The sequence below is a fragment of the Egretta garzetta genome, unplaced genomic scaffold, assembly GCF_000687185.1.
Source record: "Egretta garzetta isolate BGI_Z169 unplaced genomic scaffold, ASM68718v1 scaffold68, whole genome shotgun sequence".
Classification (NCBI taxonomy): domain Eukaryota; kingdom Metazoa; phylum Chordata; class Aves; order Pelecaniformes; family Ardeidae; genus Egretta; species Egretta garzetta.
In genome coordinates, this window is record NW_009260774.1 from 1,781,127 (window position 1) to 1,796,986 (window position 15,860).

The 15,860-nt window shown below is 39.2% G+C and overlaps 1 protein-coding gene across 1 annotated transcript in view; it reads left to right on the top strand.

Annotated features, from left to right (window-relative positions):
- Positions 1-15,860, top strand: part of TRHDE (thyrotropin releasing hormone degrading enzyme) — a 206,475-nt gene that overhangs the window by 33,701 nt on the left and 156,914 nt on the right. Inside the window, exon 3 of the mRNA XM_009646272.2 lies at positions 1,185-1,311. Within this exon, the coding sequence (XP_009644567.2) occupies positions 1,185-1,311 (127 nt within the window). The remainder of the gene's footprint in view (positions 1-1,184; positions 1,312-15,860) is intronic.

Consider the following 15,860-nt stretch of genomic DNA (forward strand, 5'->3'; position numbering starts at 1 on the left):
GAAGCCCAAAATTCCATTGACTTTTCTTGGTTCAGAATAGAGAATTTAGAAACACTTCATGTTTGTGTTGATATTTCCTGATTTCTGCCCTGCTGCTTTCCTCAGAGCCCTGGCTGGGATTTAATCCTACTGCAGAAAGTATTAGCGAGTCAGATATTATTATTAGGACTGACATTTAGTAATGTCTCATTTGTATCAGGTCATTATGTACTTCAGGGAGCGACCTTCTGCCGCAGCCGCTGGAGACAAAGCACTGCCTTGGCTACGTCCCCTCAGACTGCGTATGAGGAAAAAAAATCTCTTTTCTACCCCTTTCTTGCTTAACAGTTCTCATTAGCTGTCTGTCATCTTTGCAGTAAGGAAGTGTTAAGGACTGAGGACAGGGAATAATGTATAACCTGGCGGTGCTTTCTGCTGCCTGGCTGATGGGGAGAGAAGCTGGTCACACTTGGGTGCTGAATTGTGAAGGTGAGTTCTGTTCACTTGGGTGCTCCACCTAGTCAGATGTGTGAGCTGGTTTATCCTGAACACAGCAGTCTGTGGCTTGTACGAACAGTTTTAACTTACTGCTTTCTGAAAAGAGAGGCCTGAAGCAGTCATGGAGGTTTCAGGAATGTTAATTGTTTGTGTACATGAATGAGCTTATAAATGGTTGTTTCTGCAGTCTTCTATAGCTCATCGAGGGTAACTGTGTCGCTGCCAGAGAAAAGAAAAGAGAACGGTTATTTTTTTTTTTTTTCCTCCACAGTCTACTAATACTTCCAGGGCTCGATATAATGTGCCTTTAACAAACCATGAACTTCTCTCCTACTGAGCCACTGCATCCTGCCTACATTCAGTGTAGGCAGAGAACCATTATACTAATCCACTCTCCCATCATATCTCTAGCAAACACATGTAAGTATTTTTCTTTGAATATTTATTTCGATGCAAGGGGTGTTAAGTCTTTTATCTGGCGACACAAACAAGTAGGAGATTGTGACTTCTCAACTTTGTAACCTAAATTGTGGAAGTTCTGGTTTTCGTCTGTGACATATTTTGACAAACGTGTGACAGTCACATTTGGCTTTAAGAGAATAATCCTGCCACCTCACAGCAACCTTAAGATAGTTCACCTCTGCAGGTAGGGTAGCTTTAAAATGGGGATGCTGAAATGATCAGTGTTTTGCTTTGTTTTTTAACAGGTACGGTTATATGCAAGGCCTGATGCAATCCGGAGAGGATCGGGGGACTATGCTCTAAATATTACAAGGAGACTCATTGAATTTTATGAAGATTATTTTAAAGTGCCCTATTCCCTGCCAAAATTAGGTAAGATTTTCCTTAGAACATGAAGTTCACCCAGAGACGGGAAATTAAGTCAGCTTTTTTAAAGGAAATTTAAGACTGGAACGTACTAGATTTCAAGGTAAGAAATGTTTGGGTTAAGAAGGAATGTTTGTTTAGAAGGATCAATAAGTAAGGAATTTTTCATCTCTTTTTTGCAGAGGAAGGGAAGTCCAATTGTCCCTTTTCCAGCCTTGCGCTGAAAGCAACAAGAAGCAGACAGTACTAAAATTTGTTAGGCAGTGGGACTTCAGGGAGAGAACTTGATAAGTGGGTTGGTTTTTTTTTTGGATGCTGTTTATTTTGGTCCTTTCATTGGATAGCCACTGAGAGATGTTTGTCCCGTAATATTTCTATCTTGATGCCTCAGCCTTAGGTGAGGAGCAGAATTGAAAGCATTTGTGGAAGCTGGGAACGTGTAACGGTGCAAGGCAGTATTTTTTCTTTGCTGGTTTATGTGGTTTATTAATGATGATTAGTACATATGCTTAATTGTGTTGTTGCTTATTGAAAGAATTGCTGTGAACTTGTTTTGCTGCTCAAGTGACCTAAATGTAAAAGCTGTCGATTTCTATTATTTTTTAAATAGTTTGTTCTCCTCCTCCCTTTCACCACAATCAATTGTTCTCCTACACACTTGAATACTTTACACCATATTATTACACCCTCCCTCCTTTGGAGCTTGTTTGGTCAAGATCCAGAAAAGCGTATTGCTCAGCAGCGGGAAGAGAGCTTGTATTTGATCAGAAGTGTTAGAGTTGGAACCACAGGTGATCTTCCCGGGAACTCAGGGTCTATTTCATTAAATCCCTTGCCTACTGAGTAGCTTTATTAGTCTTACAGCTAATGGTGTAGGACATAGATAGAGTAATTGATGTTGCTAGATGAGGGTGTTGCGTGAATTTTTAATACGAAAGTTGTGGCATTTGTTTCTTGTCATCTTTAAATGATGGGTTACAGGCAGCATTCTCCTGCAGAAATACACAGATGGGTTAAATGTGGCACGTGAATCAGACTTTGTGTGTGCTTCAGGTATGTAATGATGATTTCATAAAGGAAGTCACAGACTTGCCGGTGCCAGAAACTTAGGAGGAAAAAAAATAATAAAAAACTTTCCGTGGAATATAAAGGAAGAACAGTGGGACTCCAGTCATTGCTTCAGGTAGTTTACTGAGGATGCCAGGTAGCAGCAGGCAGTAGTGACTGTATCTGCTTCAGGATATCTTTCACAATTGCAACATAGTCTTTCAACTCAACACGCTGTATGTGTTATCATTATGCTGTGGCATATCTTTTAAAAATATCTCATGGGAAACAAGTATGTTCCGGTTTGGATCTCTTTGGAATACAACAGGAGGAATAGTCACAAGTAAAACTGTATTTTTTTCCATCAAGTATTTGTAGTAAAATTGTTGATTTAATATGAAAAATGGCTTGAAAACTTTAGTTATTGTCTAATGGTATTATAGGAAATAATTTGCAAAGTTTGTCATGCTATAATAAGGTTAAATTTATTTAATGTAACTATAATAAGGAAAATTTCAAAACCCTCTGTGATGTAATTTTTTTTGAAAATTTGATTTGCATATGAACGTAAGGTATGTTTGTTCCCAGTTCAGCAGAACACTAAGATCACTACTTTTAAGCATGTTCTAGTGTTTCTAACCTGAAGGAGTGCCGAATATGTTTTTTACTTTTTTTTTACTGGAAAATGGAAGGTTAGGGACAATAGTCTGATGGGTGAATAGAAAGACTAAAAATGAAAACACTGTAATCTTTTTGTGATAGTGATTTTGCAGTAGTTTTAAAGAATTTTCTGAGGGAGGGGACAAAACAGAATTAGCCACAGCAGTGGAAGGAGTGTGCATCAGGAGGCTGCGTTGATACAGACAACACACCTGTGCTCTCTGAAGCCTCAGGACTATCACCTGAGACGCTGCTGTCACCGCTGCAAAGGACTGCGTGCTTCATTAAGGTTTTAAGAAAAATCAGAATTTTCTGTGTGGGACATCTTAGGAGTTTTTCACTTTATTTATAAACGAAATATGAAATGCCTTCAAGTGGGAGTGAAAATTGAAGAAGGTAGTTTAAAAAGCTTTTTAATGACAGCGTCAGTTTTGTGGAAATGTTCTATTTCAAACATAGATGTTTTAAAAAATGAAAAAAATTGTTCCATATATTTTCTAGTTCTAGCAAGAGTGAACTAAACCAAACATAATTATTTTTGGTTGAAAATACATTTTATTTTTTCAAAAGAATTCTGCTGTTGAAATACTGACCAGCTTAATATGCAGGTGCTGTATGAGCTACTGGGCAATATGTCAGTGTCAGCGCTGGATGCTGGGGTGTCTGTGTGAGGAGAAAGGACCTGCAACCCTTGGCGAAGCACTGCCATTGTCTATGGGGTCCATCCATTCCAAGTTTCTATATGGTAGGAGTATCTGAGGACATTCAGGTGCTTCAGATGTGTGCTGTATGTTTAGATTGGAGATTAGGAAATTTTTTTTCAATGAAAGGGTTGTTAAGCATTGGAATGGGCTGCCCATTGGAATGGGAAGTGGTTGAGTCCCCATCCCTGGAGGTATTAAAAAGACGGGTAGACAAGGTGCTTAGGGACATGGTTTAGTGGTGGAATGGCAGTGTTAATGGTTAATAGTTGGACTTGATGATCTTAAAGGTTTTTTCCAACCTAAACGATTCTATGATTCTATATCAGAGGGGACCTGTGTTCATTTGTTCACTTCTTATATCACTGAGGTCCATTTCCATGGTTCTTTGGCATTTGAAAGTAGTACTCCTCATCTGAGATTGTAATAAATTGGCTACTGTCTCTGATAGGAACCACTTTCTCCTGATGTTCTTGACTACTTGATTGGTTTTGACCAGGCTTTTTTACTGTACTTACATGCAGTCAGATGTCTGTGGTTGCTGTTGCCAGTTGTGGGCTCCTCTGCCTTCTTGGCAGCCTCTGTTACTATTGGGAACTGTGGAGAATCTGGGGGAACCTTTTTGTCACCCAGTGACTGAGATTTTTTAGGTCTTATATGGCCTGTACTGACTTCTTAACACACTGGAACAGTAGATCTGTTTGCCAATTGATGTGAGTTCTGGTAATGAATCTGAATTGGGGATTTTTCTCATTTGAATACACAGTTTCCACAATTAAAAGTTCTGCTTAGCTTGTAGATACGTGCTGTTTTCCTGCATCATACTCTGAACTGGAAGGTGCTTGTGTAGGGTTTTAAACTAATAATTTTTGTATGAATTTAATTTCTGAAAAATTAGTCAGGTCTTTAAAAAACCCAGATTTTTCAAAGACTACAATATCATTATAAAAACTAGTTAAAATGGTGGGTGGATAAAGCATTGGGTTTTACTTAATTCTAAAAAAAATATGCAGTAGGGTTTTTAATTGATTTTCTACAGCTGGTGAATATAAAATATATTTCTGTATTTTTATCACATATTTATTTTTAATCCAGTTTGCAGTACACAAAAAAAAGGTCTTTGTGTGCGTAGAGCTTTTTCTTATGAGGATCTTCGAGACTGGAATAATTTCCCAATGGGGAATGATTAGGTAAGCAAGAACTCTTTACATGTGGACAGTTGTGACTCTTCAGGTGTGAATGATTTGGGGTGGAGGTGCTAACTGCTTTTTCCAACCGAGACTTAAGGGCCACCCAGTGAAGTTAGCAGGAGATGTGCAGAGAACATAAAAAGATCACTGTTACTGCAGCAGGTGGTAGATTGGTAGATTTCAGGCACTGGAACAGGCTGCCCAGGGAAGTGGTGGAGTCCCCATCCCTGGAGGTATTTAAAAGATGGGTAGATGAGGTGCTTAGGGACATGGTTTAGTGGTGGGACGGCAGGGCTAGGTTAACGGTTGGACTTGGTGATCTTAAAGGTCTTTTCCAACCTAAACGATTCTATGATTCTATGATTGGCGAAACTTCTTGTCAGAAGAGACTGCAGATGCAAAAACATTATACAGGTCCAAAGAGAGACACGGACAACTACTTGGAGAGGTGGTCCATGGGAGAAAATCCCATGCTTTGAAAACAGAAGCTAGGAAATACTCAAGAGAGTTCTATTTATATTTCCCTGATTTTACTCTTTCTTGAACTTCTGCTTGTGGCTGCTGTTGGAGAGGAGAATACAGAGCTAGGCAGTCTTTTTGCCTGAGCTGGCAAGGTTATCCATATGTTCATAGTCTTCCAGTTTCCCAAGTGTTTCTACTAAAGGGCCACAGAATCTCTTTTCCAGAATACTTCATGTACTGGAACTGGGAAACTTCAGTTATGGAAGACTGATAAAACTTCATGTGTGGTACATAAACGAGCCACTTGTGTGAAGATTTTTGGGTTTCTGGGCCTTGGTTTTCCTCCCCTTAACAACACTCTAGTATCACAGTGTTAGTGGGATGCATTTGCTGCTTTTCTGAAAACTCATTTATACAACTCTCTTATTCTGACACCCACGTGTTTAGTGTAACCACTGTGGGCTGTATAAAGGAATTCGGGTGTCTTGAGGGTCAGACACACAGTGCCTAACTCAAAAGCACTTTGCTTGGATTTGTTCAGCTTTAGGCACTCAACTGGCATGTCTAAACTAGCAAGCTGATTGCCCTACGTTCCTTACTTCATAAGTGGAGAGGAGATCTTACTGTGGATGTTTCAAATCTTATATGGGCAGACTCTCCTTTTGGAACTGCCTAGGTAAGGGAAAAAATATTTTATTAACCATTAGCAAGTTTGGTGATGGTACCAAACTGGGAAGTGTTATTGACTCTCTTGGATAGATTGGAGCATTGGGCAATCATCAGTGGCATGAAATTTATCAAGTCCAAATGCTGGATTTGCATCTAGGATGGAGTAATGCCAGGCACAAGTATAAACTGGGAAAGGGGTGGCTGGAGAGTAGCCCTGCAGAAAGGGATCTGTGGGTGCTGGTCGGCAGCAAGCTCAAGAGGAGTCAGCAGCGTGCCCTGGCAGCCAAGAGGGCAAATGCATCCTGGGGTGCATCAAACACAGCATAACCAGCTGGTCAAAAGAGGTGATGATCCCACTGTATTCAGCATTGATACTGCCTCACCTGGAGTAATGTGTGCAGTTTTGGGCCCCATAATTTAAGAAGGATGTGAAGGTACTCAAATGCATCCAGAGGAGGGCAACAAAGCTGGTGACAGGGCTGGAAGGCGTGTCCTGTGAGGAGCAGCTGAGGACTTTGGGCTTGTTTAGTTTGGAGAAAAGGAGGTTGAGGGGTGACCTCATTGCTCGCTCCAGTTTCCTGGGGAGGGGAAGCAGAGAGGGAGGTGCTGAGCTCTTCTCCCTGGTATCCTGTGACAGGACGTGTGGGAATGGTTCAAAGCTGCACCAGGGGAGGTTTAGACTGGACATTAGGAACCATTTCTTTACTGAGGGGTTGACTTTACTGAGCCCCCTGGCTCTTTTTCTGTAGATTTGCTGTGCAGCAAACTTTGGGGTTACATCTGATATATTGTATGTTTTTTTTTTCCTTAGAGGTATGTTCAAGGTATTAATTACCTGGTTCATGCAAAAATGGTATGGTCTTTTTTTCATTATGCAGCATAAACCACTTTAAAACTGTGCATGCAAAGTCTCAGAAGATTATTTTCTAAGGGGGTTAGTGTATGTGCTACACAATGGAAGACAAGATTGGACTATTAACATTTGCTCTTTGAATATTTTTGGAGAACAGGATTCAGTTTCTAAACTGTGTCATGGAAGAATTTAAACTTTGTTATGATATAAAAAATAACCATGTAAAGAAAAAGACTCGTGTACCTCTGCTCTGTTCCCTGATTGTTGACTGTGAATATTTTGGTGAGAGAGTGCTGCTACCTGTTGCTGTGGGAGGCATTGCAGGCCCAGAATAAAAACGTGAAATGCTGTTGTAGGATGGCCAAGTGACTTGCTGCAAGCACTAGTGATGAGCTGTTTGGTTTGATTTAATTGCTTTCCTATTAGCTTGACTCTTTGACATGTTCCTGACCTGTTCATTGCCGTGCTGCCTTCTGCCCTGCTTGATCTTCCATCATCTTCATCAGCACTCTTTCTGATGCTGCTGCTTTCTTACTTCCCCTCCGTTTGTCCTTCCTCCTGTCTCTGTCGGTCTTTCTGTGATGAACCTCCATCTTGTTGCCTGCATTCTCTGCTTAAGTTCTGCTTAAAGTTTCACAATTCCTGCCCTCGTACTTTGTCTTTCTCCCTAGCAAGGTGGCCTCTTCCTGCCACCTGTCCAGCTCTGACCTAGAACTGCTGTATTACAGCAAACCAGATAGCTAATTGTTCCTTCTCCATCTGTAAAATGAAAACAATAATTAGTACTTTTTTGGTCTTGTTTTTACAGTAGTTAAAAAAATGATCATCAGTTTGGTTGCCTCTTGATTAAGAGGTTGTCAACCTGAAAATTTAAGAAATGCTGGTCTGATCTCACCTCCAGCATGGCAAAGCTTCATAATGTTCTTATGACATCATAGCTGTAGTGTCTGTCCAGTCTCTTCCACTGAGAGAGAATCCATCACAATCCTGTAGGAGAGAGGGAAGGGAACATTAGACTTAAGTGTCAATGAGCTGTTAGTTGTTTGGTGTTCTGAATTGAGAAGAAGGAAGCATAGGAAGGGAGATGCCCTGGGAGTGGGACATAGGACTTCTGGAATGAAGAAGGGTGGGAGAGGAGGCACTAAGGTTTGGTTCATGTGCCTAAACCTTAGCTGCTGCTCCTGCTGGCCTGCAGATGAGATACTGTTGGTCCAGGGCTGATCCATACCTGACAGCTCCACATGGATTTTTTTAATAACTTTGAGCATCTCAGTTGGGGCTATCACCCATATTTAGGCAGCAGAATTGAAACCTATCATTTTCTTTGACCAGGTACTTGAAACAAGGCTAATGCCTCTGCCCACAAAGGGCTATTTGTTGATACAGAGCATTTGTACACAGAATGAACTATGTCACTTTTACCCTGACCTTTGAAGCCTCTGTTTGGGGGTTGTGTTTTTTTCTCTTTTTAAATTTCTAAGCTGTGAGCACTTCAAAACAGCAACTGGTCAGGGCTCCAGAGGGAAAAATTCCAGCTGCAGCCATAGGAGAAAGCAATGTTATTTCTCAAAGCAATGCTTTGAAATATGAAAACGAGCTGGGAGTTACTAAACTGAAACAAACTAAGTAGAAAGTCAGTCCATAGTATGATGTTAAGAAACAAGGGAAAAAATAATCTTCACTTCAGACTTTTTCTTACTGTATTGCTCTAAACTATGTTAAATGGTAAGCTAATTAATTCCAGTAATTAGTATAATACAGCTCATAATGGGCATTGTAACTGGTTTTGGAAGTTTATTAAGGGGAACCTGATCTCTCTCTGGTGACTTGGCACAACAAGTCTGATATTGCTTTCAGGAGACAGGAAAAGTAACATACAGGAATGAAACAGCTTTATATAGAACAAAGATGAATGGGCCTTGGTGGAAATAATCCTCTTCTGAGTGAAATGTTTTCTTTTCATTATGTAGAAATTTCCCTCCATTCTTGATTGCGGCATGAACAGAATCCAAACCTCTCAAACAAGGAAAACACTCATATAGTAGCACTTTTGCCAGTAGTAGTTCAGCCAGCCCATAATAAAAGGGTGACCAAATCTGACAGCGTCCCCGCTGGCTACACAGCTAAATCAGCTTGGCTTTTAAATGATTCATAAAAAAAAAGAAAAAAGAAAAAAGACGCTGATGGGTGATGCTGCTGTTACGGGAGTGTAACAGGATGTGGGATTGTTGAAGACTTAATGGAAATGTCGGGGCTTTTTTGAGCCATGCAAATACTTCATCTGAATGTAAATAGATACCTTCAGTAAGTCTTTTGGGTGGTTAGCACCCCTGTAGAAATGGGTGTATCGAACCTTAGCCATCTAAAAGCAGTGTCTAAGCTCTTTAGTTTTTGAGAAACATAGGTGCCTTCAGAAAATGACGCATTTTATCATAAGTTAGGAGAAATAAATTTTCTCTGCAGAGTTATCAGTGGAGGTGTCTCTGCTAACTACAGAGAGAGGAAAATAACCTGGCAAGTTTAAATTTGATCTCTGCTTTTTAGATGGCTAGAAGATGAGGTGAGTCCTTCTGTGGGATTTATAAAATGGGGTAAGATCTTTGACAGACACAGAAACTCCACAGAAATTATGGGAATCACCAGGAAACTGTGTGAACTTTTCTGTGGTACGAGATGGTTAAATGCCTAAAAGCGCATGAATCTAAACTACTTTTTAGATAGCCGTGGCTAAAGTAGTTTTCATTATAGCTCCTTTCACTCTGCTTGAGCAGAGCTCTCATCCCTGATTGTCTTTTCCAGGGCTGTTAGTGATTGTCTTTTTGTTAGCTTAATCATCCTGTTCTTGACCAGAAATGCTCACTTATGAATATCAGATTTTTGAAGGGTAGTAGTGATTTCTGCTGCAAAATAGTATTTGTTGGAACCTAAATCCTCTTGACCATGTCTAGCTTTTGAACTTTTTTTTTTTTTTTTTTTTTTTTGGAGAGGCTACTGGAGATTGTTAATAACCTGTTAGACCGAACAGTTGAGAGGGTTCATCAGAGACTTTGACCAGCAGCTGAAACCCTTTTACGCCAGCAACTGTAGCTTTGTCTTAAAGAAGCATATGTAGAACAAACGCTTAAGCCTTGGCCCCACAGTGTACTTCATGTTTGTATAGGCATTGGGAGCTGCGGTTTTTATTATGGGATAGGGGCTATATGTCAATAGGATATTGGGAGAGTTACTTTCTGTGCATGGTATGGCACTATGAAAGTTAGCATGTGGATATCAGAGCTGCATGGTGGAAAAACAAATACAGAAGGGTTTGATACAAAGAGAAATGATATAACTGAGTATACTGTGATAGATTTAGATGGCGTTCATGGAGAGGGGTGTGTGTGAATCCTTGGCCAGTGTGTAGGAAGACTGGATTACATTAGGATGTACTAAAGTAGGAAATTTTTCCTTTCAAGAATCATACCTGTAATATTTAGTTTGAATGAAAGTAGGTAATGTGGTTGGTCTATATCAATTAACTAGAGTACCGAGGAGAAAGTGATGGCCTTTTCTCTCAGAATTGAGGTAGAAACCTGATACTCTCTACGTTCGAAACAGCAGAGAAGCGTTGTACGATCTGCTCAAGTAGATTGTCTTTTGATGGAAAAGGGAAATGACTGTTGTTGACCTGATGAAACCTACGGTCCACCTATGCGCTCTTCTACAGTGAGTGGTGTTTAAACAGCATCTTCAAGATAGCTGTATACCCCCAGACAGAGCTAACAGAGTAACATGTTCCTAATGACACCATTTGAGTAAATATGGAAGTTCACTGACGTCTTACTTGACTTTCTGTAATTTTGGGTGTTTCTGGTTCATATTCATAATCATATGACAAATTTTAAATAAAGATAATTTCTAATTCAATTCATGAAGGTTCCAGTTTTCATTTAACCCTGCAGTTTCAAATGTGGGGAAAAACCAAGGATACTGTAGTGACTTCTGCTTTTTCTGTTTTACATGTGAAGCAGAGGCTTTTCTGCCTGAAGAATGAAGCTCAGTAATATTAAGGTATTGTGCTGATGAGGGAAAAAAAAAGTGGCAGATTAGAGTACTGTCCCTGTCAAACGCCAACATAGTTCACTCAGGCTTTTTTTTTTTCATATGTGCAGTTTGAGTACAGGACAATTTTGTTCTTTACTAAGAATTTTTTTTGTTGTTAATTGATTGAAACGGGTAGTTTTATATACTGGAGCAACAGCAGTATGTTTCAGTTGTATTGGCTTTTCATTCAGCATTGTGGTAGAGGTTTTTGGCCTCCTGCATTTCATTTGAAAACTGAAAAAGATTCCGTTTCAGGCCAGACTCAGAAATGAGTTCAAATGAGTCTAATGGGAGCTATAAATTATTACAAATGGACTCTTTCTTCCAGTCCTGTCTATAAACTGTTTTGTACTAGTTTTAGTTCTGCCTAGTGTTATGCTTGCTGAACCCCGTAGCTGCTGTGTTGGCTCTCCAGCCCTGGAGGAGCTCATGCCGTGACAAAGCCCGATCAGACTCTTATTTCAGAAGCACAATTTTACTTAACTTGAAACTCACAGAGCAACACCCATGTAGCCTATTTCCTCGGTCGAGGTAGGCTAGAAAGGCCTAAAAGACTTTTCTCTTGCCTCTTCCCCTCACTCCAGGCACTTAGAGCCTTTATGGTTTGCCTCTCTCCCCGCCTTCCTTCTCTTAGGGTAGGCCTGATGTTAGAAGAGTTGTTAACTAAGTGTTTTCGGGTGCTTGGCTCTAGTTTCAGATCTAATCTGTAACTTCTGCCACTTATTCAAGAGTTTCTGAATGGCTGGAATGACAACTTCCATGCAGAAAGACTAGAAGATAAGACCAAGAGGAGATTTCCACAATACGTGCATTGTATTCTTCCTTTGTCAGAGATAGCAATTGTTTTCACAGCAATTTTGAAAACGCTGCCATCATTTTCATGCTGATTAGGACTTTCAAGAATGTGTGATTTTAATTATTTTTCATATCAGTATCATTGCTAAACTTCAATGAGAGTGGAAAACAATTTTTTTTTTTTTTTTTTTTCCTGCAGCACTGGAGAATTGTTCCTGAAAACATGGAGAGTTAACAGTTCTAGAAGGATTGTGCTTCTTTGGGGTAGTTTGTTATGCTCTCCAGATGGTATTGTGACAAAATTTGTTTTCCATTAGATGCTGATTTGAGGGCACCAGATATATTCATTTGAGAAACAGAAGTTTCACAAGGCAAAATTGATGAGAAAGCACTTTGTCCACTGACTCACAAATTGACTTGCATTTGCTTTTGTTTATTTTCTTATGTTTATCTTGAAATATGCATATATACTTTAAAACGTTGACCTCATACATGCTTACTGAAACACCAAGATCACGACAGCTGCTTAATCGTCCCTACCAAGACCATTCTTCACTATGGATCTTTTGTGCCAGGAAGAAAATAGATGAGGGAAGTACACACACATAAAAATACCTATACAATTAATCTTCTTATTTCCTGATAAAACTAAAACTTAAGAGTTATGCATTACTGGTGCAGTGAGTGTTACAAAAAAGTAACCACTTACTGATAATGTCCTGAATATTAGAAATAGTTAAAAGTCTGCATGTAGATGCATAAAATGAGCTTTCACATCTTTCTTCTGTACTGCAAAAACCCCATAGATACAGACGTAAAGAAGATACATTTTCATATATCATCAAAGAGCATGAGGAGTTTCTTTCAAGAGATTATGACAGTGTCTTGAAAAAGATTATAGCACATTAAAGTGGGCCTTAAATAGGGCAACGATTTCTGTTCATACAAAAGATGTGAAGCAGTGTATAACTACAGAGCTGAATAAACCTATTGCTGCTGCCTAGATTCTGCTGGCTTAGTTATAAACCTTCCACCTGTACTAGCTAGTTCCTGTAAGCTCCTGAAATTCAAAGGGATGTATGTGCTCACCTTTTATTGCTTTTGCTAAGGATATTGTAACTGAAAAGATATCCTAACACAATGAATTATGCTACGTTTGCAGCACCATGCCTGAAGCAACTTCATTTTTGCATTAAGGAAACCAATGATTTTCAGTGTAAAGATGGAAATATTAAGATGGCTGAAAAACTGTCATTAAAACAAGTGAATTGTCACTGTAGATTCCGCCCCCGCAAGCTGACAACCTTCTTAAAATGGTATATGGACATTAAAAGAATCACTTATTAAAAATGCTGCAGAGATCTCTGGCAGATACTGCTAAACTTGCTTTCTCCGTTCCCCCTTGCCGTGTATAAATTCTCCTTTGCATCTCATTTATTTAAATGCCATCTGCTTGTGTATTTAAAACGTAACATTTCCAGATTCAGGATCGGTTCTGTGAAGGCTGCGTTTTCCTTCGCTCTCCTTGATTCTTATCAGTAACACTTCTAACAAAGCTGTCCTCATGAAGATATATATTTGTCATAGTGATAGCACACTTCAGAAAGTGTATTAAGCTAAACCAACTCCCACTGTTCAACTCAAAAATATGTTCCTTGTCATATGCTACTCCTCACTGAAATTAAACTCGGGCAGTATTTTAGTCTAGAGAGATCAAGTCCCTTTTTCTCCTACGTGTGTTCAGCTTTGGCTTGGCTGAGGGTAGTTCTCCTGTCGTACGTTACTGAGCGGTTGAATCCCAGAGTGAGTGGTGGGGGAAGGTGGCAAGGGGAAAGATGCAAAAAGATGTGCGGAAGAGAAGAACTTAGAAGTGTGTTCTGGAGACCCTTGTCATAAGTTTCTGCAGCTATTGCTGTCTCTCTAGGTGGCTTAGATAAACCTTGGGAAACCATTTCAGAATAGCCCCTGAGTCGGTGGCTTTGTAACTGATCCCTTGGCTCTGCAAAGACAGGGGACTCTTAGCGGAGCTGATCATAGCAAGAGAACTCCTATATGTATTTTATTCAGCAGGGAGTTTGGTCTGTCACTGACACTATGACATTATCTACAGACAGATTTCCTTTGAGAATCATAATGTAAAAGCACAAGTATTTTGACAGAACTTTAATTACATATGGCTCTGTTTATGATGCGACTCCTAAGACAATAACAAAAGTCAGTGGTTGAATTCCTCATATGAAATTGTATAAGATATTTCCATAGTTGTCATAGTACCTAAGTATTTTATAATCACTATTGGCAGTTTACATATAATGCATCTTGCAAATGGAGATGCACCGTGGTTCTGTTGTCCTATTTAGAGGCGCAGCTGAAAGCCAAAGAGTGCTGAGAGGTGAAGGCAGGCAGATGTTTTGCTGATCAGACCTACATAAAATATTCACTTGTCAGATAAAATTTCAGTGTGTATTGAAACAGAAGGCAGTTGGAACTTGCATCCTTTCGTAATTAAGTATTGATGATTCAGTTTCATATGACATACAAGTGGCTCCAATATTTCCTACTTTAAAATTAGTCTGAGAATTGTTCTTCCTAGGGTGCTAATTCTCAGGCATGAAAATATATAAAGCTTCACAAGATTGTCAGCCGTAACATAGATACATAGACAAATGTATTCTATATCTTTTCACCACTAATGTAACATGATTTCCTAGGCATCTTTTTTTCCGTATTCTTGAAATGTTTTAAGTTTTGGTTCTGTCTTAAGGTAATTGCAGACAATTGAATTTTACAAAGAAGCATGGCTGTTACTCAGTAACAAACAGATACATTAGAAATGCAGTTTTATGCTGCATGCCATCTCTCCAGGTATTTCTGTAGAAACTGTGCAACAGTTTCCAAGTGATTAAAAGGATCTGAATTGTACAAGCTATGATTGATAACAGAAGCATATAATGTAGCTATTAATAAAACCTCCCATAGATAAGAATGTTGTCAGATGACACTGAAGGATATTCAGGAAGCGCTGTTAAGCCATTCAGGGTAACAAGGAGCGGACAGCTTTCTGTAATGCTTTTATTGCATTTGGGGACAGCTGGATGAAAGTCCAGCCCCAGAAGAATTCACTGTTTTTTATCTTTACCAGTTTATTTCTTAAAAAAAAAAAGAAAGAAAAAAAATAAAAAAAGAAAGAAAATGCTTGCTTTTTGCAATCAAAATACCATTGCTGTGTGGCAGTTCTGATATTTGTGGATATGGAGTACTCAGCTGAAGGATAATTTAATGTTGCAATAGTGGAGAAATAAAAAGAGTACAAGAGAATATAATGCAATTTTAAACAATAAAAGCAAATTTTCCTACAAGTATTACAAAGTACTACAGTACTTTACATGCACCTGTAAAGATTCTTTTTTTCCTTAGCAGAGGTAGTGAAAATCAAATGGCAGATGCATACATTGGTTTTTATAATAAAAAAATATTAGTACCTCAGCTTACGTTTTTTTTTTTATGCTGATCACTGAGTTTTTACTTCAGAATCTAATCCTTATATTTTCTCCTCTTTGCTTTCCTGGGGAGGATTGACTGTATAGATAGACTGGTTGCCGAGTGTCATAATTGTAGGGCTAATTGCCTCTGCCATCCTTTTCTGGTGTTTCTGGGAGTGCCATTTCAGGATGGTAACCACCTCTGAGTCAAGCTGTTTTCTCATTTGTACCTGATGCTTTTCTATGGTGTACTACGGTTTTCAGACTTTGTTAACAGGAAGCTGAAGCTGAATCCCATGTCTGGTTGTTTAAAACTGTCATCTGAGATTGACCTCAGATTTAAAATTTATATGTGCTCAAAATGTAATAAGGTTTTGATGGGTTTTAGCAACTTCCTAAGATCTGTATTCTTTAAAAAGATTTTTTCTTTAGCTGTTAAAATAGGGAGGAAAAAGGATTTTTTTCTTCTTTTATTTATCTCACCTGAAGTCCCACCTTATGACATTTGAGATTATGGATTTACTTGGATTTTATCTCGAGTGTTAGGCTTGCCAGGTAGGCTGAACAGTTGGCTCTGGGGATAATACTAGCTTCCCTGTGTTACTATGTTAAG